Source organism: Nycticebus coucang, chromosome 13, assembly GCF_027406575.1.
Source record: "Nycticebus coucang isolate mNycCou1 chromosome 13, mNycCou1.pri, whole genome shotgun sequence".
Taxonomy (NCBI): domain Eukaryota; kingdom Metazoa; phylum Chordata; class Mammalia; order Primates; family Lorisidae; genus Nycticebus; species Nycticebus coucang.
This window is the reverse complement of record NC_069792.1, coordinates 17,163,961-17,189,606: the sequence shown is the minus strand read 5'-3', so window position 1 is coordinate 17,189,606 and position 25,646 is coordinate 17,163,961. Positions and strand designations below refer to the sequence as shown.

Below are 25,646 nucleotides of genomic sequence, written 5' to 3'. Positions count from 1 at the left end.
AGATGGTGGAGAGATGGCAACAATTCTTTCAGCAAACAAATACTTGTGGGATTCTCTCTAACAGAAACTTTCCTGTATTCCTATATTAAATTTGGAACTATTTAAGTTATTTAAGTTTGGAATTATTTATTTAAATTTTAAATTTAGATTAAACTTAAATATTTTAAGTTGATTTTACAGTCATAGACATTTGAGTTCAAAGTCAGTTTTAGATATTTCTTTTGAGGCTTTACAAATGTATTTCATATAGATTTTAAGACTTAAATTTGGCTTGGCGCTTATAGCTCAGCAGCTAGGGCACCAGCCATATACACCAGAGGTGGCGGGTTTGAACCCAACCTGGGCCTGCTAAACGACAGTGACCACTCCAACCAAAAATTAACCAGGCATTGTGGCAGGTGCCTGTAGACCTAGCTACTCAGGAGGCTGAGACAAGAGAATTAATTGCTTAAGCCCATAAGCTTGAGGTTGCTGTGAACTGTGACGCCACGGCACTCTATCCAGGGCAACATAGTGAGACTATCTCAAAAAAAAATAAAAAATACTTACATTTGTCCCTTGCTTTGTAAATTACAAAGTAGAAACTTGAAATTGCCTTTTCATTTTATTTTATTTTTTTAGAGACAAGAGTTTCCGGGTGGCACCTGTGGCTCAGTCGGTAAGGCGCCAGCCCCATATACTGAGGGTGACGGGTTCAAACCCGGCCCCGGCCAAACTGCAACAAAAAAATAGCCGGGCGTTGTGGCGGGCGCCTGTAGTCCCAGCTGCTCGGGAGACTGAGCAAGAGAATCGCTTAAGCCCAGGAGTTGGAGGTTGCTGTGAGCTGTGTGAGGCCACGGCACTCTACTGAGGGCCATAAAGTGAGACTCTGTCTCTACAAAAAAAAAAAAAAAAAAAAAGAGACAAGAGTTTCCCTTTGTTGCCCTTGGTAGAGTGCTGTGGTGTCACGACTCACAGCAATCTCCAGCTCTTGCGCTTAGGTGATTCTTTTGCCTCAGCCTCCTGAGTAGCTGGGACTACAGACTCCCGCCACAACACCCGGCTATTTTTTTGTTGCAGTTTGGCCGGGGCTGGGTTCAAACCCACCACCCTTGGTATATGGGGCCCGTGTCCTATTCACTGAGCCACAGGTGCTGCCCCGCCTTTATTTATTTATTTTTTATTTTATTTATTTATTTGTTTTTGAGACAAAGTCTTAGTTTCCTTCAGTAAAATGCAATGGCATCATCACTCAGAGCATCCTCAGACTCCTGTGCTCAAAGGATTCTCTTGCTTCAGCCTCTTGAGTAGCTCAGACTACAGGCGCCTGCCACAACACTCTTGCTCAGGCTGGTCTTAAACTCCTGAGCTCAAGCCATCTAACTGCCTCGGCCTCCCAAAATGCTAGGATTACAGGAATGAGCCACTGCATCCAGCCTTATTTGTTTATTTTTTGAGACAAATTCTCTGTCGCCCAGGCTGGAATGTAGTGGCACGATTGTATCTCATTGGAACCTCAAACTTGACTCGAGATTCCCTTTGGCCTCATCCTGCTGACTAACTAGGACTGCAGGCACATGCTACTTACCCACAGCTTTTCTGTTTTTGTTGAGACAGGGTCTCTCTGTTGGCTCTTGTTGCTCTGTTGCTGGGGCAGTCATACGTCCCTGCAACTTCAAACTTTTATGTGCAAGGGATCCTCTTGCCTCAGCTTCTCAAATAGCTGGGACTATAGGCATGTGCCACCATGCCTGACTAATTTTTTCTATTTTTTTGTAGAGAATTGGTGACTCCCTGTGGTGATCAATTGACTCTCAAACTCCTGGTCTCAATCATCCTGCCTTGGCCTCCTAAAGTTAGCACTGTGCCCTGCCCAGATTGCCTTTTAAATATTTAAAGTTTAGAAAATAGGAATGATGATTTTTTAAATTCGTGTTTAACGCATGATTTTATTGTTAGAAAAAATATATTTGGGGTGGCACCTGTGGCTCAGTGAGTAGGGCACTGGCCCCAAATACCGAGGGTGGTGGGTTCAAACCCAACCCTGGCTAAACTGCGACAAATGAATAGCCGGGTGTTACGGTGGGCGCCTGTAGTTCCAGCCACTCAGGAGGCTGAGGCAAGAGAATTGCCTAAGCCCAGGAGTTTGAGGTTGCTGTGAGCTGTGATGCTGTAGCACTCTACTGAGGGCAATAAAGTAAGACTCTGTCTCAAAAAAAAAAAAAAAAGAAAAGAAAGAAAAGAACAGTGTATTTAAAAAAATAATTCATTTTAATATATATTAAAAAATTAAAAGTTTCTTCATATGAAGTAGAAAAAGATAGGATAAATCAAGAAAAACCTTCCATTTATCACTGCCATATATATCACTGTTCAGGTAGAAGAATCGAAGGCTATGAGGAGGAAGGATTTGTGGAAGACAGATAGTGAACAGAGGTTATCTATGATGGTAGAATAGACTTTTTTCTACCTTTATATACACAGTACATTGAATAAAAGTATTTTACTGTTCTGTAAAGAAAGAGTTGAATTATCTGTCAGGTAAAATTAATTGGAGACTAAAAAAATATGAATTAATATAATATTAGCTAGTGGCAGACTATTCCTATTCTCTGAGTTTGCTTTCTAAGGAAATGGTAGAAAAATTATTCTTTCCTTTTTTGTAATTTTTTTTGTTAAATTCTTGAATAAGATATAACATTGATGAACAGTTATCATCATAGCCATTCTATTAAGTGTTTTCTGGACTATTTTGGGACATTGTTTAAAAAGGAAAACTTTATTTATAACATTTATTTATACATTCATTCAACTAATAATAAGAGTGCTACTGGGTGGCGCCTGTGGCCTATACCAGAGTTCAAGCCCGCCCCGGCCAAAAAAAAAGCTGCAAAAAATAAAAACGTGCTACTGTCCGTGCAGCACTGTGCCAAGCCCTGGTAATAGGAAGTCAGATAAGCCACTGACCTTTCCTTAAATCTGAAAAGCTAGTCTAGAAAGGGAAACAGAAAACTAAATTAACCTACAGCTTGATAAGGGCTGTGGCATTCATATACATTGGCGGGTCAAGGAATATACCTACTTAGCCACCATTCTGAAGATTCCTGGAGGAAGTAGCACCTAAATTATTGGCCTTTAGGGATCTGGGGTAGGTTGGTGGTGTAGGTCTGTAAAAATAAAGAAGAGATATGATGTGAGATAAGAGAGGCCCACAAGGATCAACTCTTAGCGTGCATTGTATGCCATGAAAAAGGCACTTGGGCTTTGCCTTATGGTTTTGGGAAACTATTGTAAGTTTTACTCTAAAAGCTGTATGGAAGAGGGGAGGACACCAGTTGTGAGGCAGTGGCAGTAATCCAGGCAGGAGACAAGACCAGTATGGGGTGGGGGTAGAGAGAACTGCAGTGGAGAGCCATATGAGACTGGTGGGAGACTTTTGCAAAGTCTCGTCTCACAATTCCTGCTTCCTGATATCCTTTCCTTTATTTCTTTTACCAGCAAAGATTGCGGGGTATTTGTATACCCTAGGAAATAATTCGCTTATTTTTTTTCTCCAACTATGAATTTCTGTGAGAAAAGACTAGATAGTTCTGTCAAATTTGTTGTAGCACAATTTGACCTTTAATAGAGGTTTAATATCAGTGGAAAGGGTATGTATGCTTTGGAATAATACACAGAATTCAAACCCTGTTTCTGCAACTTAACTAGCCGTGTGATGAGAGAGTTATTTAATAAGCTCTCTGATCTTGTTTCCTTATTTATGATGAGAAAATGAAAATGTGTAAAGGGCCCACTCAGAGCTTGGTAGATAGTAGAGACTTATAAGGTGTTTATCTTTTCCCTAAACAATAGCACTTTGGGACCATATTGCTCTGAAGGGGGTGAAAATTGATTCTTGAGGGAAGAAATTTTTTTGCCTCTAGTTAATGTATAAAACTAAGATATACATGCAGTATATAAACAGATTAAATATAGTGTATCTGTGTTATTCAAATGTTATAAGGGGCTGGGTAAGTTTAGGAAAATGTCTAAAATGGCTCTTAATGGGGAGATAATGACAACAAGGTAGAGTAAGTGATCTGCCTACTTAACTGGGAATAGGTATGTAAAGTACAAAGAAATGTGACCTCTGTTATTCATATTCAAATGGTCAGTTCTAAGAAGTTCATCATTTTAGCACCTGATCAGTTTTGTTTTATTTTTTTTGTTTTTTAAGACTAGTTAAGTATGGGCGGCGCCTGTGGCTCAGTTGGTAAGGCGCTGGCCCCATATACCGAGGGTGGCGGGTTCAAACCCGGCCCCGGCTGAACTGCAACCAAAAAATAGCCGGGCGTTGTGGCAGGCGCCTGTAGCCCAGCTACTCGGGAGGCTGAGGCAAGAGAATCGCTTAAGCCCAGGAGTTGGAGGTTGCTGTGAGCTGTGTGATGCCACGGCACTCTACCATAAAGTGAGACTCTGTCTCTACAAAAAAAAAAAAAAAAAAAGACTAGTTAAGTATAACAGGAAGAAGAGTGGGAGCAGAGTAGAACAGGAGTTCCATCCATCTGTAACTGACTCTGGTCAGTTGAGATCTTTGGACCAGCTTTATTTAGATTCTAAGCAAAACAATCAAGTGCTACTCTATACTTTTTTGATATGTCTTCCAAATAAATGCTATCCTAAAATATTTTATTTTTTTATGTATTTTATTTATTTATTATTAAATCATAGTTGTGTACATTAATGCAATCATGGGGCACCATACACTGGTTTTATCCTAAAATATTTTAGAAAATACTAAGAACAGGGGCGGTGGCTCAGTGAGTAGGGTGCCAGCCCCATATACTGAGGGTGGCGGGTTCGAACCTGGCCCCAGCCAAACTGCAACAACAACAAAAAAGAAAATACTAAGCACATTTAGGATAATACTGACAATAACTAAATGAAAGGTTATCACCATATGAAGTTTAATGATAAGTTCAGCAATCAGAGATTAAGGTTTCTGTATTTGAGGACTCACTAATATTCACAATGTTAAACTTGTGTGTGCCCACTCTTAAATATAGCCATTCTAGTAGTGTTGCATCATTAGTAAATAAAGTGTCTATAGGTAAGTATATGCTCTGGTTAACTAAAACTTTTAACCGTCAATGCTTTTTATATTAAGGATAAGCATAGTCAACTGCCACACAAATTCATGTTTCTGTTTATGAATGTGGGAAGGGATTAGAACTCTGAGAGATTATAGGTACATAGTAATTAATTAGCATCATCAGTGACTACTATTTAGAGCTTAGATCCAACAATACAATCTTCTAGTAGGAAAGACAAAAGTTAAGATTTTTCTTTCTTTTTTTTTTTTTAATTAAAGAACTTCCTGATTATAAAAGTAGTACATATACATTAGCAGGTTAGAAAATAAAATATAAAGCAGCAAATAAAAATACTCCACAGACCAAAAGTAATGTTTATGTTTCATCCATTCTTTATTGAATTCTTCAATGATGATTGTCATTCTTAACTTTTTATTTGAAACTTCTTATTGAAATATGAATTGTCAAAAGATTTTTTTTTTTTTGAGACAAAATCTCACTTTGTCATCCTTAGAGCACTGTGGCATCATAGCTCATAGCAACCTCAAACTCTTGTACTCAAGCGATCCTCTTACCTCAGCCTCCCAAGTAGCTGGGACTACTGGTGCCCACCACAACACCTGGCTATTTTTAGAGATGAGGTCTCGCTTTTGGTCTGGCTGGTCTCGAACCCCTGAGCTCAGGCAGTCCACCCTCCTCGGCCTCCCAGAGTGCTAGGATTATAGGCATGAGCAATCATGCTTGGTCTTCAATAGCTGTTTTCTTTTCCTTTTTTTTGGAGACAGAGTCTCATGGTATCACCCTCAGTAGAGTGCTGTGGTATCATAGCTCACAGCAACCTCCAAATTTTGGGCTTAAGTGATTCTCTTGCCTCCGCCTCCCAAGTAACTGGGAGTATAGGCGCCCACCACAATGCCCGACTATTTTTATCAGTTTTTGTTGTTTAGCTGACCCGGGCTGGGTTTGAACCCCCCAGCCTTGGTGTACGTGGCCAGTGCTGTAACCACTGTACTACGGGCACCGAGCCTCAATAGATGTTTCTGAAAAAATGGTTTTGAGAAACAATGATTTACTTATGGATATTTTGTGGTCTGCTGAAGGTTATTCTGAATCTCTTCAAGTGTCATTTCCCCCCTAAATTTCTTTTTTAATTTTGAGACAGAGTCTTACTCTCACCCTTAATAGAGCAACCTCAAACCCTTTTTTTTTTGAGACAGTCTCACTTTGTTGCTCTGGGTAGAATGGCATGGCATCATAGCTCACAGCAACCTCAAACTCTTGGGCTCAAATGATCCTCTTGCCTCAGCCTCCTGAGTAGCTGGGCCTACAGGAGCCTGCCACAACGCCCAGCTATTTTTTTAGAGATGGAGTCTCACTCTTGCTCAGGGTAGTCTCAAACTTGTGAGCTCAAGCAGTCTATCCCTCTTGGCCTCTCCCAGAGTGCTAATTATAGGCACGAGCTACCATGCCTGGCCCAACCTCAAACTACTCCAGAGGTCCTCTTGCTTCAGCCTCCCAAGTAGCTAGGATTACAGGTATGTGCCATAATGCTCTCCTATTTTTAAAGACGGGGTCTTGTTCTTGCTCAGGCTGGTCTTGAACTCCTAAGCGCAAGCAATACACCGCCTTGGCTCCTGAACCCCCTAAATTTCTGTTTTTAAAAAGTCAACTTTAGGGCGGCGCCTGTGGCTCAGTCGGTAAGGCGCCGGCCCCATATGCCGAGGGTGGCGGGTTCAAACCCGGCCCCGGCCGAACTGCAACAAAAAAATAGCCGGGCGTTGTGGCGGGCGCCTGTAGTCCCAGCTGCTCGGGAGGCTGAGGCAAGAGAATCGCTTAAGCCCAGGAGCTGGAGGTTGCTGTGAGCTGTGTGAGGCCACGGCACTCTACTGAGGGCCATAAAGTGAGACTCTGTCTCTACAAAAAAAAAAAAAAAAAGTCAACTTTAGAACAACAAAGTACAGCATTGGGTGGCGCTTGTGGCTCAAGGAGTAGGGCGCCGGCTCCATATGTCAAGGGTGGTGGGTTCAAACCCAGACCCAGCCAAAAAACTGCAAAAAAAAAAAAAAGTACAGCATTAATTACTTATGCCTATTTTTTTTTCCTAGCTCCTTCTATTTATTTTTACTTGGTTAAACATAAATATAAAATACATAATTTTAAGTTTTACTTTTAAAAAGTAAATATCTTTTCTAGTCCAGAGTTCACAAACTCATTTCTTTTTTTTTTTTGAGACAGAGTCTCACTGTTTTGCCCTCGGTAGAATGCTATGGCATCACAGCTCACAGCAAGCTCAAAATCTTGGGCTCAGGCGATTCTCTTGCCTCCCCCTCCCAAGTAGCTGGAACTATAGGCACCCGCCACAATGCCTATTTTTTGTTGCAGTTGTCATTGTTTAGCTGGCCCTGGTTGAGTTTAAACCTGCCAGCTTTGGTGTATGTGGCTGGTGCCGTAATCACTGTGCTACAGGCGCCGAGCCACAAACTTGTTTCTTCTAAGCTGGATTGAGTCTTCAGCTGCATAGTTGAACCTCCATAGTTGACCACCTCTCTACATTGATTACCTCCGTCAGTTGACCTAATGTTCATAGACTGGATATGCACCACATGTATGTGTCAGTACAGTGGACCTGGTTCTTATGTTGACCACCTCTGTATTTTGACCAGTTTGTTACAGTCCCTTGGGTGGTCAACTTAGAAGTTCTATTGTATTTTGCTCAGTATTGACTCATATAATTTTAAGTTCATTTTTAATTTAGTTCCTACACTTAAAAATTGAGAGAACTCATATTAAAAACTTGAATTTCTGGGCGGCCTGTGGCTCACTCGGTAAGGCGCCGGCCCCATATACCGAGGGTGGTGGGTTCAATCCCAGCCCCAGCCGAACCGCAACAAAAAAATAGCCGGGTGTTGTGGCGGGCGCCTGTAGTCCCAGCTACTCAGGAGGTTGAGGCAAGAGAATCGCTTAAGCCCAGGAGTTGGAGGTTGCTGTGAGCTGTGTGATGCCATGGCACTCTACCGAGGGCCGTAAAGTGAAACTCTGTCTCTACAAAAAAAACCTTGAATTTCTGTCTTCTTTTGAAATCAAGCCACATAGCCTTGAAACAGTAGGCCCACACTCTTCCATGGCAGCCCTAGGCAGTGGCTGCCACCTTTCTATAGGTCATGCATTTTCTAATGTGTCTGGTCCTGTCACTCCATGTCATCCCTCTATGGATCAGATGTTTCAGTAATTTAGGAGCTGTGCCTTGCGATCTCTGTTCTAGACTAATCCGTATTACCATGAGTGTAACTCTTGTTTGTTATTAATACCATATCTGTTTTTGTCTTGCAGGAGAAGATGTATGGTCTTACGCAAAGGGACTTCCTCATATGTTTCAGCAAGGTGGTGTATTCTACAATATCATGAAGAAAACCATGGGTATAGTTAATTTCTGATTTTATTCTTAATATCTCTACCCAGTTATTGTAAAATTAATAAAGTTCAAATAGTATTCTACTAAAAATATTTCCAAAGTTAAATTTGGGTTTATATTCTTCTTTAGCAGTTTACCTAGTTAAAATATATTATTATCCTGATGTGGTCAGCTATGTTTTCTGCTATAGTATTACTGAAGATCTCCTATCACTTTTTTTTTTTTTTTTTTGAGACAGAGTCTCAAGCTGTTGCCCTGGGTAGAGTGCCGTAGCATCACAGCTCACAGCAACCTCAAACTCCTGGGCTTACGCGATTCTCTTGCCTTAGCTTCCCAAGAATAGCTGGGATTACAGGTACCCGCCATGACGCTCGGGTACTTTTTGGTTGTAGTTGTCATTGTTGTTTGGCAGGCCTGGGCTGGATTCGAACGCTCCAGCTCCAGTGTGTGTGACTGGCGCCTTAGCCACTTGAGCTACAGGCACCAGGGGCTGAGCCTCCTGTCACTTTTCTTACGTCTCTTTTCTTATTTAAATTGGTATGATTCTTAGCAACTAGAGACAAATTGTGAAATTAAAAGCAGATTTGGTTTTAATGCTATTTGCTGTCCCAGAGCCAGATCATATATTATTGTTGTTGTATTTTGGCTATAATTAGTACATAGCTAATTGTCTTCTAGGTTTTAAGAAACTGCTCATTTTTACATTTAGCTTCTTTTATATTATGTCTGCATTGTTTGTAAAGACAAACACTTGTGTGCAAATGTGTATCTCAGCAGAGTTTTACAGTCTTAAGAGAGAGGTTGCCAGGGTGTGCATTTAGACTAGACACATTTTTTGTCAAAGATATGATGTAAATGCTTTTGGTCCCCTTATCACTCTGGATTATTTCACTGTTTCACCTTCCTGACTTCCGTAGTTAAGTTCATAATCTTTGTTTTGTCGTTTTCATGTCTTGCTTTTTTCTTCTTTTAAAAATTCCCCTCCTACTTTGTTGTAGGAATATTTAAACATATGCAAAAGTAGCAAGAATAACATAATGAACCCCATTTACCCAACATTTAGCTTCAGCAATTATCAGTACATCTCTACCCCTTTCTCTTTTTATTTATTTATTTATTTTGAGACAGAGCCTCAAGCTGTTGCCCTGGGTAGAGTGCTGTGGCATCATAGCTCACAGCAATTTCCAACTCCTGGGCTTAAGTGATTCTCTTGCCTCAGCCTCCCAAGTAGCTGGGACTACAGGCGCCTGTGACAAAGTCTGGCTATTTTTTTTTTTTTTTTTTTTTTTTGCAGTTTTCCAGGGCTGGGTTTGAACCCATCATCTCCGGCATATGGGGCCAGTGCCCTACTCCTTTGAGCCACAGGTGCCGCCCTCAAAGTCCGTCTATTTTTTGGTTGTAGCTGTCATTGTTGTTTGGCAGGCCTGGGCTGGATTCGAACCCTCCAGCTCTGGTGTATGTGGCTGGCTCCTTAGCTGCTTGAGCTACAAGTGTTGAGCCTCTACCCCTTTCTCAATTGCATAGTGTTAAAGTAAATCTCAGATATAATCTCATCATTTCTAAGTATGTCAGTATGTATTTCCTTTATTTTTAATTTTTTTTCCTTTTTCCTTTCTCTTTTGAACTTCACTATGTATTTCTAAAGTTAAGGATTCTCTTTTCTTGTTTTTCTTTTTTTTTTTTTTGAGATGGGATCTTGCTCTACCACCCAGGCTGGAGTACAGTAGCAAGATCAATACCTCACTTCAGCCTTGAACTGCTAGGTTCCAAAGATCCTCCTTCCACAGCCTCTTGTTGATAGATCTGAGTTGGTCCTTGGTCTTAGAGATTCAAAGAATGAACCCAGAGGCCACACAGATCAGTGATAAGATAGGATTTATTAGATAGAAAGGAATAGAAGGAATGAAAGGCCCTTGAAGTCTCTGGCAGAGCCCAGGAGACCCAAGTGGTAAGTCCTGAGGCTTTCTTTTGTTTAGAGGTTATATACTGTTTTGTAAATTGGAAGATGTTGACTTGGCAGACCTCAGTGATGATTAGTGAATGAATGAGTATATTAACAAATGAATTGGCCGGGTGTGGTGGCTCACCCCTGTAATCCTAGCACTGTGGGAGGCCCAGGCGGGTGGATTGTCTGAGATCCTGGTGAGTGCCTTGTAGTCCCAGCTACTCAGGAGGCTGAGACAAGAGAATTACTTGAGCCCAGGAATTTGAGGTTAAGACTCTGTCTCAAAAAAAAAAAAGAACTAATGAATGTAGTCCTTCCAGCTCTAGGGCAAAAGGGCAAAGTTAGTAGCAGAGAGTCCACTCCAGAAGAGGCCCCACTTACGTGAAATACTGGAAAAACTGCTTTTCTCCTGTCTTGGTTGTATTCAGAGAGTGCAGTTTGGAGAGAAAAGATCTGTTTGTTTGAGGCCTGGAAAATGGGGGGAACCTATATCACTCCCAAGTAGCTGGGACTACAGGCACACACCATGACACCTGGCTATTTCTATTTTGAATAGAAACGAGGTCTCACTCTTCCTCAGGCTGGTCTCAAATTTGTAAGCTCAAGTAATCCTCCTGCTTCTGCTTCCTAGGTGTTAGTATTACAGGCATGAGTCACTATGCCCATCAAAAAAATGCCATTTTAAAAAAATATAGACAGGATTATTGAGGGATAATTTATATACAGTAAAATTCACCCTTTTTAGTTATACAGATATATAACCTTTGAAAAACACATGCAGTCATATAACCACCACCACCATCAAGATAATGTTTCCATCACTCCAAGAAGTTCCCTTGTACCCTTTTGTAGTCAAACTGTCCTCTACCTGCAGGCCCTGACAACCACTGTACATGTTTGTTTTTTCCATATTACCATAGATATAGAATCATAGAGTGTGTCCTTTTGTGTCCTAATTTGGTTTAGCATAAGAATTGGCAAACTGTGGCCTATGGGCCATCAGGTATGCTACCTATTGTATAGAAAGTTTTTTTTTTTTTTTTAAAGAGACAGAGTCTCACTTTATCACCCTCAGTAGAGTGCTGTAGCATCAGCGCTCACAGCAACCTCTAATTCCTGGGCTTAGGCAATTCTCTTGCCTCAGCCTCCCTAGTAGCTGGAACTACAGGCACCCACCACAACACCCGGCTATTTTTGTTGTTGCAGTTTGGCTGGGGCCGGGTTAGAACCCACTATTCTTGGTATATGGGGCTGGCGCCCTACTCACTAAACCACAGGTGCCACCTTGTATTGAAAGTTTTATTGGAACACAGCCACCATGTTTACATATTGTCTATGGCTATGTTTGCACTATAGTGGCAGTATTGAAAAGAAACCATATGGTCCACAAATGCTGCCCTTTATAGAAAAAATGTACCTGATTTTTTTTCTTAGCATAGAATATCAAGTAACAAAATTATGTTTATACATACCTTTTTTTTTTGAGACAAAGTCTCACTCTGTCGCCCTCGGCCGCGGCATCATATCTCACAGCTACCACCAATTCTTGAGTTTAAACGATTCTTTTACCTCAGCCTCCCAAGTAGCTGAGACTACAGGCGCCTGCCACGACACCTGGCTATTTTTGTTGTTGTTGCAGTTGTCATTGTTTTAGCTGGTCCCGGCTGGGTTCAAACCCTCCAACCTGGGTGTATGTGGCTGGCACCATAACTATTCTGTTGCGAGTGGCCAGCCTAGGCATACTTTTGAGATCTGTCTTATTGCATGTAATAGTAGAGGTTTATCCCTTTTTATTGCTGAGTAGTATTCCGTTGCATGGGTATAGCACATTTTTAAAAAATCTATTGCCAGTTAAAGGACACTTGGGCTGTGAATAAAGCTACTAAAAACATTTGTGTACAGATTTTTGTGTGAACATACATGTTTTCATTCCTCAAGTGTAATTTAACGATTTTTTCTTTTATGGTTTATTCTTTTTGTGTTCTAAGAAACTTGCCTAATCCAAGGTCCCCCCAAAAATGTACTCTTGTTTTGGGGTTTTATAGTTTTAGGTTTTATATATATTTATATTAGGTTTGTGATCTATTTTGAGTTGATTTTTCAATAATGCTGCAGGTTATGAGTCAAGGTTTATTCTTTCAAGTAGAAGGATGTCCTCTTGTTTCACATACCCTTGTTGAAAAGACTGTATACTCTATCCCTTGAATTACTCTGATACCTTTGTCAAAAATCAATTGGCCAAGAATTATACACTTAAAAATGATGAATATAGCTCAGTCAAGTTTATTTTTTTAGTCTTAATTTTTATTACTCAAAAAAAGCTTCGTTTTCTTATTTCGCTTTCTGACTCTGTGCTTGTGCCTTCAACACTTTCACAACGATTTTCTGCTCCTCAATAAGGAAAGCATGCTTGATCCTGTCACGAACACATTTAGCACACATGGAACCACCATAGGTCCTGCTGACATGTTTTTCTGTTTTAGACAACCTCATAAGAACTTTAGGTCTCAAAGTGCGAACCCCTTGAAGTCTGCCTGGGCACACGCCACATGCAGATTTGGATGCTATTCCCAACCTTCTTGGTATAAAGGTAAAACAATTCTGTTACCAGGGGTTTGGGACAGCCTGGTTTTGTTAGAGGCTGTATCGTAGGAAAGCCTACAATGGTACGTCAAACACTGCACCATTTAGAGTGTCCCTGGAAGAGGAAAAAGAAAGAAAATCAGTCAAGTTATTTTTTAAAATATCATTTGACACATGTATGTGTAGGTCTAATTCTGAAAACTCTTCTTTTTTTATTTTGTTGATTAATATGTCTCTTCTTTAGCCAGTACCACATGTTGATTATTAGATCTTTATAGTAATTCTTGAATTCAGTGGGACTCCTTCATCTTTCTTAAAAGATGTTCTGGTATTCTGAATTCTTTGTTTATCCAATAAATTTTATAATCACTTGTCAATTTTTACAGAAGTGTCTGCTGGGATGGTCCCTAACTTATGCTAGTTTGACTTAGGGTTTTTGACTTTAGAATGGGTTTAAATGAGTTTTTGACATATGATGAGTTTATTTATTTTGTGGTTGTGGCATCACAGCTCACAGCAACCTCCAACTCCTGGGCTCAAGCAATTCTCCTGCCTCTGCCTTCCAAGTAGCTGGGACTACAGGTGCCCGCCACAACACCTGGCTATTTTTTGGTTGCAGCCATCAACCAACAACAGCCCAGGCCTGTTGTTTGGCAAGCCTGGGCTGGATTCGAACCCGCCAGCTCAGGTGTATGTGGCTGGAGCCTTAGCAGTTTGAGCCACAGGCACCGAGCCGTATGATGAGTTTATTTTCAGTAGCATCTGTGAAGATCAGATTATATATATCTTGACAACATTGAGGCTTTGTTTTTTTGAGACCGAGTCTCACTTTGTCACCCTCAGTAGTGCACTATAGCATCACAGCTCACAGCAACCTCCAGCTCTTGAGCTTAGCAATTCTCTTGCCTCAGCTTCCTGAGTAGCTGGGACTACAGGTGCCCACCACAATGCCCAGCTATTTTTTTGTTGAGGTTTGGCTAGGGCTGGGTTCAAACCTGCCACCCTTGATATATGAGGCCAGCGCCCTACTCACTGAGCCACAGGTGCCGCCCTACATTGATTTTTGAATGTTGAAAAACTGCATGCTGGATGTAATTTACTAATATTTAGTTAAGTTTTTATGACTGTGTTCTTGAGGGAGTAATGAGTATTTAATCAGTTTTATTTATTTATTTATTTATTTATTTGCAGTTTTTGGCCAGGGCTGAGTTTGAACCCGCCACCTCTGGCATATGGGGCCAGCGCCCTACTGCTTGGAGCCACAGGCGCTGCTCCTTAATCAGTTTAATGTTGGCTTCATAAATAGAATTGGGGAAGTATTCCTTTACTGTTTTCTGGTAGATTTTGCAATTGATTGGGCAGTTTTTAACTATAAATTTATTTTCTTTAGCAGTTACTTGTTTCTTCTTGAGTAAGCTTTGTTAGTTTTGTGTTTCAAGAAATCTGTTTGTTAGGCGGTGCCTGTGGTTCAGTGGGAGGGTGCCGGCCCCATATACCAAGGATGGTGGGTTCGAACCCGCCCCAGCCAAACTGCAACAAAAAAATAGCCAGGCATTGTGCTGGGTGCCTGTAGTCCCAGCTACTTGGGAGACTGAGGCAAGAGAATCTCCTAAGCCCAGGAGTTGGAGGTTGCTGTGAACTGTGATACCACCGCACTCTACCAAGGGTGATAAAGTAAAACTCCGTCTCTTAAAAAAAAAAAAAAAAAAAAAAAAAGGGTGGCGCCTGTGGCTCAGTCAGTAAGGCGCCGGCCCCATATACCGAGGGTGGCGGGTTCAAACCCAGCCCCGGCTGAACTGCAACCAAAAAATAGCTGGGCGTTGTGGCAGGCACCTGTGGTCCCAGCTACTTGGGAGGCTGAGGCAAGAGAATCGCTTAAGCCCAGGAGTTGGAGGTTGCTGTGAGCTGTGATGCCACGGCACTCTACCGAGGGCCATAAAGTGAGACTGTCTCTACAAAAAAAAAGAAAAAAGAAAAAAAAAGAAAGAAATCTGTCTGTTTCATCCAAGTTATCAAATCATTGGCATAAAGTTGTTTATAACATTTTCTGTTCTTTTAGGGCAGGTGTCCTCAAACTTTTCAAACAGGGAGCCAGTTCGCTGTCCCTCAGATGGTTGCAGGGCCGGACTAGTGTTTAAAAAAAAAAAAAAAAACTATGAACAAATTCCTATTCACATTGCACATATCTTATTTTGAAGTAAAAAAGCAAAACAGGAAATACAATCACTGCCTCATGTGGCCCGCAGGCCGCAGTTTGAGGACCCCCGTTTTAAGGTTTGTAGAATCTATAGTTCTTTCATTTCTGATATTGGCAATTTGTGCCTTTTGCTACTGCTGCTGACTGATCTGGCTAATGGCTTATCAATGTTAACAGATCTTTTCAAAGAAAAACTTTGGACTTTTTCTCTGTTTTTATGGTTTCAGTTTCCTTGATTTCTGCTTTTATCTTTATTTTTTCATTGCTTATGCTTGCTTTGAGTTTAATTTGCTCTTTTCCTTCGATTTTTTTTTTTTTGCAGTTTTTTTTTTTTTTTGGCAGGAGCTGGGCTTGAACCCGCCACCTCTGGCATATGGGGCCAGTACCCTACTCCTTTGAGCCAAAGGCGCTGCCCTCCTTCGATTTTCTTTAAATAGAATATTAGATTATTGATTGTAAATTTGACTTTTTTTTTTTTTTTTTGAGACAGAGTCTCACTTTGTCACCCTTGGTAGGGGGCACCATGGCATCATAGCTCACAACAACTTCAAACTCTTGGGCTCAGGCAATTCTCTTCTCTTAGCCTTCCCGAGTAGCTGGTACTACAGGCACCTAACACATGCCCAGCTGTATTTTTAGAGACAAGGTCTCAATGTGGCTCTGGCTGGTCTCAAACCTATGAAAACCTGTGAGCTTGGCAATCCACCCGCCTCAGCCTCCTGAGTGCTGGGATTACAGGCGTGAGCCACCATGTTGTCCATAAATTTTACTTTTTAAATACATGTATAAGTGTGTAAAACTGTAAATTTCTCTCTGAACGTCTTTTTCCCTTCTTTTGCATACCTTTTTAACTTTTCATGTTTTATTTCATTTTACTTTGAAATATATCATACTAATTAGTATTTTTTAAACGTTAATATTTAATTACGATTAATCATGGTGATGCCTATAATTTGGGCTAGTATGCACTGTCTTTTATGTAACTGAAATAACTTCTTTCACTTGTTTTTTATGTGTAGGAAGGGTTTGGGGTTGAGGTGGTATGGGAAAGGCTGTCTTCTGAACTAATTTTTTTTTTGTAGAGACAGAGTCTCACTGTACCACCCTCTGGTAGAGTGCCATGACGTCACATGGCTCACAGCAATCTGTAACTCTTGGGCTTACGTGATTCTCTTGCCTCAGCCTCCTGAGCAGCTGGGACTACAGGCGCCCGCCACAACACCCAGCTATTTTTTTGTGCAGTTTGGCTGGGGCTGGGTTTGAACCCGCCACCCTCGGGATATGGGGCCGGCGCCCTCCTCACTGAGCCACAGGCGCCACCCCTTCTGAACTATTTTTTAAATAGTTTTATGTTTCTAGTTTGAAATTATTATTATTATTATTTTTTTTTTTTGAGACAGAGTCCATTATGTTGCCCTCGGTAGAGTGTGTCACAGCTCACAGCAACCTCAAACTCTTGGGCTTAAGTGATTCTCTTGCCTCAGCCTCCCAAGTAGCTGGGACTACAGGTGTCTGCCCGCCACAACATCCCGCGATTTCTTTGTTGCAGTTGTCATTGTTGTTTCAGCTGGCCTGGGCTGGGTTCGAACCCGTCAGCCTCGGTGTATGTAGCCAGCACCCTACCAACTGAGCTATAGGTGCTGCCCTTGAAATTATTATTATTATTATTATTTTTTTTTTTTTGTAGAGACAGAGTCTCACTTTATGGCCCCCAGTAGAGTGCCGTGGCCTCACACAGCTCACAGCAACCTCCAACTCCTGGGCTTAAGCGATTCTCTTGCCTCAGCCTCCCGAGTAGCTGGGACTACAGGCACCCACCACCACGCCCGGCTATTTTTGGTTGCAGTTTGGCCGGGGCCGAGTTTGAACCCGCCACCCTCGGTATATGGGGCCAGCGCCTTACCGACTGAGCCACAGGCGCCGCCCCCTTGAAATTATTTTTAAAATGTTAACTGTGATGCTAACAGTTCAATAGGGAAAGAATAGTCTTTTTAACATATGGTGCTGAGACAACTGAATGTCCACATGCAAAAGAATGAAGTTTCGCCTCTGCCTCATACCATATACAGAATTAATTCAAAATTGATCAAAAACTTAAAGAGTTAAAACTAGAACATTCTTAGAAGAAAACATAGGCATAAAAGTTCTTAACCTTGGGTTAAAAAAAGCCTTCTTAGATACTATGCCAAAGAGCAAACAACAAAAGAAAAAAAAAATAAAAAGTTAAATTTTGTGCTGCAAAGGATATGCCATCACAAAAGTAAAAAGAGGCTTGGCGCCTGTAGCACAGTTGTTATAGCTTCAGCCACAAACACCAAAGTTGGCGGGTTCAAACCCAGCCTAGGCCAGCTAAAACAACAATGACAACTGCAATAAAAAAATAGCCAAGTGGGCGGGGCCTGTGGCTTGGTGAGTAGGGCACCAGCCCCATATACTGAGGGTGGCGGGTTCAAACCCAGCCCCGGCCAAACTGCAACAAAAAAATAGCCAGGCGTTGTGGCGAGTGCCTGTAGTCCCAGCTGCTTGGGAGGCTGAGGCAAGAGAATTGCTTGAGCCCAAGAGCTGGAGGTTGCTGTGAGCCATGTGACGTCATGTCATGGCACTCTACCGAGGGCAGTAAAGTGAGACTCTGTCTCTACAAAAAAAATAGCCAGGCATTGTGGCGGGCTTCTGTAGTCCCAGCCACTTGGGAGGCTGAGGCAAGAGAATCGCGTAAGCCCAAAAGTTTTAGGTTGCTGTGAGCTGTAATGCTACGTCACTCTACTGAGGGCAACACAATGAGACTCTGTCTCAAAAAAAAAAAAAAAGAAAGAAAGAAAGTAAAAAGCCCATAGAACGGGAGAAATTTTTGCATACCATGTATCTGACAATGGATTTGTATCTAGAATATAAAGAACTCTTAGAAGTCATCAGAGTAAAGGCTTGGCACCTGTGGCTCAAGCCGCTAAGGCACCAGCCATATACATGTGAGCTGGTGGGTTCCAATCCAGCCAGGCCTGCCAAACAACAGTGACAGCTGCAACCAAAAAATAGCTGGGCATTGTGGTGGGCACCTGTAGTCCCAGCTACTTGGGAGGTGGAGGGAGGAGAATCACTTGAGCCCAGGAGTTGGAGGTTGCTGTAAGCTGTGATGCCATAGCACTCTATCCAGGGTGACAGCTTGAGGCTCTGTCTCAAAAAAAAAAAAAAAATCAAAAGAAGTCAAGAGTAAAAAGAAAATCCAATTAAAAATGGGCAGAAGATCTGAATAGACATTCATTTCTCCAAAGAAAATTATAAATGGTCATTAAGCACCTGAAATATTTTCAAAGTCATTAGTTTTACCCAGGAAATGCAAATTTAAATCACAATGAGATACTTTAACATCAATTAGCATGGCTATAATCAAAAAGTCAGATAATGGGAACTATTGGTAAAAATATAGAGAAATTGAACCCTCATGTATACTGCTGGTGGGAGTGTGAAATGGCACAGTTATTTGGAAGACAGGTTGGCAGTTCCTCAAAAGGTTAAATATAGAATAAACTGTATGATCTAGCAATTGTACTCTTAGTTATCTACCCAAGATAAATGAAACCCTCTGTCCACATTTCTATGCAAATGTTCATAGGAGCATTATTCATAATAGCCAAAAATGGAAGCAAACCAAATGTCTATTATCTGATAATTAGATTAATAAAGTTGGTATATGCATACAATGGAATATTATTTGGCAATAAAAAGGAATGAACTACTGTTATATCATGGATGAACCTTGAAAATATTATGCTACGTGAAAGAAGCCAGTCATCAAAGACCATGTAATTAATTGTCCCGAATAGGTACAGAGAGAGAGAGAGAGAATATAAATTGGTAGTATCCTAGGCTGGGAATGAGCTAAGAAAAAAAATGGGGAACGAACGCTAAGGTTTCTTTTTGGAGTGATAATAAAATGTTCTAAAAATGATTGCACAACTCTGTGAATATACTAAAAACCATTCAGTCATATACTTACAATGAGTGATTTATATGTGACATATCTCGATGGAGTTGTTATACTATTATTTTTAAAATGTTACATATGGTATTTATCCTTATTAGAAAGGTAGTTTATTGCTCTGGAGCCAGAATATCTGAGATCAAATTCTGAGTCACTGAACACTTTGTGAAAGGTTTTTTTTTGGCATTTTTTTTTTTTTTTTGTAGAGACAGACTCTCACTTTACTACCCTCGGTAGTGCCGTGGCGTCACACGGCTCACAACAACCTCCAGCTCTTGGGCTTACGTGATTCTCTTGCCTCAGCCTCCTGAGCAGCTGAGACTACAGGCGCCCGCCACAACGCCCAGCTATTTTTTTTGTTGCAGTTTGGCCGGGGCTGGGCTTGAACCCGCCACCCTCAGCATATGGGGCCGGCACCCTACTCACTGAGTCACAGGCACCGTCCTTTGTGAAAGTTTTTTATTTATAAAGTGAGTATGATTATGTCAGGGTTTTTGTGCGAAAGGAAGGCAATCATGCACCATACAGGAATTAGCAAAGGGCCTGGTATGTAGTAAATAGCAAATGTTTATTGTTGTTGTTATTAGATTCCTAGCTATTTGCAGGATTAAAGTTCTTTTTACTATTAACAGCCATTTGAAATAGGTAATCCTCAGAAAATTATTTTACCTTCCAAAATACAGTTTTTTTCTAATACTTGTGGTCCATTTTTCTATTTTTACAGCAAATTCATATGACATATTATTCTGTGGTCAAAAAATCAAGACATATCAATCCTTTCTGACTCCCAGACATATACCCCTCACCCTCCAAAAAAGGAAGGAAACATCCCTCTCTTTGTTCAAATCCACCCTTACAGACAGATGGTTATATCTGCATTTGAATAGAAATATTGCTCAGTACAATTAAACTGGACTATTAACTATTCTTGTTCTTTATGTATGGAAAGATATTTTAAATTAAAATGTAAGTTTTCTTGCAGGTCTTTGTACATAAGGTAAATGCACAGAGAAATGGTGAAATTTTTTAACGCGCAGATATCCTTTAACTGTATAATATTCAGCTTTGCTTGTGTTTGAACATAAAAATGGATTAATGCTATGTATATACATTCAGTAAGGTGCTGCTTTTACGCAACACTTTTTATATTCGTACATGTTGATGAGTATAACTATAGTTCATTTTCACTGTTGTATTATATCATTTAAACAATTCATACATTGTTGGCTCAGTGCCTGTAGCACAGCGGTTACAGTGCCAGCCACACACACTAAGGGTGGCAGGTTTGAACCCAGCCTGGGCTAGCTAAACAACTGCAACAAAAAAGTAGCTGGGCATTGTAGTGGGCGTCTGTAGGTACTTGGGAGGCTGAGACAAAAGAATTGCTTAAGGCTTAAGCCCAAGAGTTTGAGGTTGTTGTGAGCTATGATGCCATGGCCCTCTACTCTCTACCAAGGGCAACATAGTGAGACTCTTGTCTAAAATAAATAAATAAATAAAAATAAACAATTCATACATTGTTCTGATGCACTTTTGGATAGTTTCCAGTTTTTTGATACAAAGAACAATGTAGCTATAAATACTAGTATACATGATTTTAGTATATACGAGTAATAGAATTGTTGGTATATGATGTAGAAATTTTAATGTGCCTTGATTCTTAAAATTCAAAGTTATATAAAACCTAAACAATTGGGCGGTACCTGTGGCTCAGTGAGTAGGGCGCGGCCCCATATACTGAGGGTGGTGGGTTCGAACCCAGCCCCGGCCAAACTGCAACAACAAAAGAAAATAGCCGGGCGTTGTGATGGGTGCCTGTAGTCCCAGCTACCTGGGAAGCTGAGGCAAGAGAATCGCCTAAGCCCAGGAGCTGGAGGTTGCTGTGAGCTATGATGACATGACACTCTACCGAGGGCAACAAAGTGAGACTTGTCTCTAAAAAAATAATAAAAAAATCTAAACAATTATGTTTAAAGGTATCACAATGGTGTTTACACTGTATTTAAAGTATTTACATTGATTTTTATTTAATATATTTATTTTTACATATACATATGTTTATTAGATTTCCATTTTTTGCCTTCACAAAATTAAAGAGGCTTAAAATGTAACACAATGACAATGTTTATGATAAGGACTAGAAGCTCAGTGCCTGTGGCTCTAGCGGCTAAGGCGCCAGCCACATACACTTGAGCTGGCAGGTTTGAATTCAGCCTGGGCCCACCAAACAACAATGACGGCTGCAACCAAAAAACAGCTGGGCGCTGCAACCAAAAAATACCTGGGCGTTGTGGCAGGCACCTGTAGTCCCAGCTACTTGGGAGGTGGAGGCAGGAGAATTGCTTGAGCTCAGGAGGTTGCTGTGAGCTATGATGCCATAGCACTCTACCCAGGGCCACAGCTTGAGGCTCTGTGTCAAAAAAAAAAAAAAAAGGGCGGCGCCTGTGGCTCAGTTGGTAAGGCGCCGGCCCCATATACCGAGGGTGGCGGGTTCAAACCCGGCCCCGGCCAAACTGCAACCAAAAAATAGCTGGGCGTTGTGGCGGGCGCCTGTAGTCCCAGCTACTCGGGAGGCTGAGGCAAGAGAATCGCTTAAGCCCAGGAGTTGGAGGTTGCTGTGAGCTGTGTGATGCCATGGCACTCTACCGAGGGCCATAAAGTGAGACTCTGTCTCTACAAAAAAAAAAAAAAAAAGGACTAGAAACAAAAACCTCATAAAGAATGAACGAACATAAATACATTCAGAAAAGAAATCAGAGAATTGCTGCATCGAAATATTAAGCAATAATAATAATAATGTGAAGAAAGTAACATTCACATTATCAAATCAGAGTATGTCTATTATAGAATGCTTTGACTCTGAGATCCAGTATGGAGTCATCAGTTAACTTCTTTTTTTTTTTAAGTCTCAAAAGATAGACAACTAATATTTATAAATAAAAGTAAAAGATAATTTCAAGAAACAGATCATGCCAAATCTTATAGACAATAGAAAAAGAAGAAATACTTCAAAATCATTCTACTTGATCTGGGTATACCTGATACTAAAATTGGAGAGAATATATTATTATGAAGGGGAAATTACAAACATATTTCACTTATAAATGAGGATGCAATATCACAAAAAACATATTAACAAGTTGAATTAAAAATTAATGTTTAATGAGTGGTGCCTGTGGCTCAAAGGGGGGGGTGGGGGCGGCACCGGCCCCATATGCCGGAGGTGGCGGGTTCAAACCCAGCCCCGGCCAAAAAAAAAAAGAATAAAAATTAATGTTTAAGTAATGTGCTTAAACAGGAAAAGAAGAAAAAAAAAAAAGGTCAAGAAAAGAAAACAGTGACTAATTCTCACATAAATTGGATTTAATTTTGACCAAAGTACAGTACTTAAAGTGCATTGATTTTTAAATATATAATTTAAATTACAGTTTGTTTTTTTTGCAGTTTTTTGGCCAGGGCTGGGTTTGAATCTACCACCTCTGGTATATTGGGCTGGCACCCTACTCCTTGAGCCACAGGCGCTGCCCTAAATTGCAGTTTTTAATAACAGTATAAAATTGTAGAAACTATAGAAATAGGAAATATCCATACTTTTAAAATATTTGTTTTATACATACATAGTTTAGGCAAGAGTGTAATTATAGTACTTAAATTTATTTCCTGCTGTTACTGTATCGTACACATTTTACTGTCTATATCAGTCGTCATAGCTTTCTTATTTAATATAAACTTTAATAGCTGCATATTACTTCCATTGAATAGATAGGACATAATTTAATCATTTATTGCTTGTTGAAAGTTTAGATTGTTTCTAGGGTTTTGTTGTAAATAATCCTGTGATGAGCATGTGTGGGACTATTACTCTTTCCAGGGATAACCAAGGGAAAAAATAACAATAGCAGTATGGAAACAATTGCAAAACAGTTTTGATCTAATTGATAGTCACAACTTACTGACTGCTGTATTTGTATTAGGTACTATAATTTGTATGTACTTTGCATATTTTTTCATATAACCCTTAAATAATCAGGGGAAATGAGGTGTAATACACCCATCATTATACTTAAATGATTATATTTTAATGATCTGTTTATATCTGTCCTCTAAGAGTTATTATGTTTTGTTTTGTTTTGTTTTTTTGGTAAAGACAGTCTCAGTTTATTGACCTCGGTAGAGTGCCATGGCGTCACACGCTCACAGCAACTTCCAACTCCTGGGCTCAGGTGATTCTCTTGCTTCAGCCTCCTGAGTAGCTGGGACTACAGGCGCCCACCACAATGCCTGGCTATTTTTTGTTGCAGTTTGGCCAGGGCCAGGTTTGAATCCACCACCCTTGGTATATGGGGCTGGCGCCCTACTCACTGAGCCACAGGCGCCGGCCAGTTATTATGTTTTATTTCTGAATCCTCACAGTGTACTTTACTTTAGTTCCTGGCCCATCATGAGTCCCAACAGAAGTTGCGTCTATTGACATGGATGTTTAAATTTAATTAATTATTTATTTATTTAAGACAGAGTGTCACTGTATTACCCTCAGTAGAGTGCTGTGGTATCACAGTTCACAGCAACCTCAAACTCTTGGGCTTAAGCAATTCTCTTGCCTCAGCCTCCCAAGTAGTTGGGACAACAGGCGCTGGCCACAACACCCGACTATTTTTTTTTTTTGTTGCAGTTGTCATTGTTGTTTAGCAGGCCCAGGCCGGATTCAAAATTGCTGGCCTCCTGTGGCCCGTGCCCTAACCACTGAACTACGGACACCGAGCCATGGATGTTTAAATTTAAAGGCTTTGCGGCAGTCCTGGCCCTGTAAAATTATCTTTGCTACCTTCCTTTGTCCTGATCCATAGTTTACTGATTTCTGAGGAAGGGGAATGGTAGACAATAAACTGGTTGTGCGATGTGCCCAAAAAGTAGTATTTAAATGGCATCTCTGACTTTTAATATTGGAGTGTCTATTTTTGTTAGTTATCTCTGCTGACGATGTCAAGAAGAAATTCTACTTGAATATTTTATTAATTGATACTTTACCTACCAATGAAATTAATATGTGGGTATTTATCTATTTGCAATTGAGTTCTTTTCTCTGGTTATTGGAGTATTCCCAAAGCAGTATATTAGAACCATTGTAGCATTTTGGGAGGAGAGAGAAACTACTTTTAATATGAGATTGAGACTGCTTAAATGCCTACAAAGCATTCTGGAGTTTATTCATTATAACCCTCTCTGACTATCTATACCCCTGACCCTTTCATTTATTTCTAACTATGCTTTTGCCTTTATATTTTGCCATAAACATATCCCTGTGTGCTGTATATTAATAAAAGTTCTTTACTTCATCTTTTTTTATGTGATTCATAAAATTTGAAAAGTCTTACCATCACGCATATAAGGTATACTTACAGCGACACATTTAAAGTATAAGAATAGTAGTTTTTTTGTTTATTTGTTTGTTTTGAGAGTCTCACTGTGTCGCCCTTGGTAGAGTGGCGTGGTGTCACAGCTCACAGCAACCTCAAACTCTTGGGCTTAAGTGATTCTCTCGCTTCAGCCTCCCAAGTAGCTGGGACTACAGCTGCCCGCCACAATGCCCACCTATTTTTTTGTTGCAGTTGTTTAGCTGGTCCAGGCTGGATTTGAACCCGTCACCCTCAGTGTATGTGGCTGGCGCCATAACCACTGTGCTATTAGTGCTGAGCCAAGAATAATAGATTTTTAAAAAACATACATCATTTTAAAAAAAAAAAATACTCAGGCTGGAACAAATGTAAAATTTTGGAATAATCCTGTAGTGAGACCAAACTCCTTGAGTAGAAAATAAGAGAAGCTTGCTTTAAGGTTCTTATCTTTTGCTTTAATGGACCATGAGAAGTAAATAGCAGTGGGCCACATGAAGAGTATCCACAACCCAGGCTAACTCTGATAGTTCTGGCCTACCAGGAAGAATGAGAATTATTTTGAAGGAATTTCATTGAATAAAGTTTTTAAAAAATTTCTTATGACCAAGTGTCAGTTCACACTGAAGTCACAGTGCATTAATCTTAGTTTTCCTACATGCGTCCCATACAACAACTATAGAGTATCTTAATTTTGAAAGCTCGTATTTTTTTTTTTTTTGTAGAGACAGAGTCTCACCTCATGGCCCTCAGTAGAGTGCGGTGGCCTCACACAGCTCACAGCAACCTCCAACTCCTGGGCTTAAGCGATTCTCTTGCCTCAGCCTCCCGAGTAGCTGGGATTACAGGCGCCCGCCACAACGCCCGGCTATTTTTTGGTTGCAGTTTGGCCGGGGCCGGGTTTGAACCCGCCACCCTCGGTATATGGGGCCGGCACCTTACCGACTGAGCCACAGGCGCCGCCCAGAAAGCTCGTATTTTTTATATTTGTGAAAAATAGATACTGTGGTAAACTGTAAAAATACCTTTTATTCTGGTATTCTATAATTCAATGGTTGATTTTTTTTTTAGTTCAACACTCTGAAC

The 25,646-nt window shown here is 40.6% G+C and overlaps 1 protein-coding gene and 1 pseudogene across 1 annotated transcript in view; one reads left to right on the top strand and one right to left on the bottom strand.

The window, feature by feature from the left end:
- VCPIP1 (valosin containing protein interacting protein 1) overlaps positions 1 to 25,646 on the top strand; it is a 43,318-nt gene that overhangs the window by 9,720 nt on the left and 7,952 nt on the right. Inside the window, exon 2 of the mRNA XM_053559080.1 lies at positions 8,382 to 8,468. Coding sequence (XP_053415055.1) covers positions 8,382 to 8,468 — 87 coding nt within the window. The remainder of the gene's footprint in view (positions 1 to 8,381; positions 8,469 to 25,646) is intronic.
- On the bottom strand, positions 12,717 to 13,285 carry LOC128563666 (60S ribosomal protein L34-like; annotated as a pseudogene).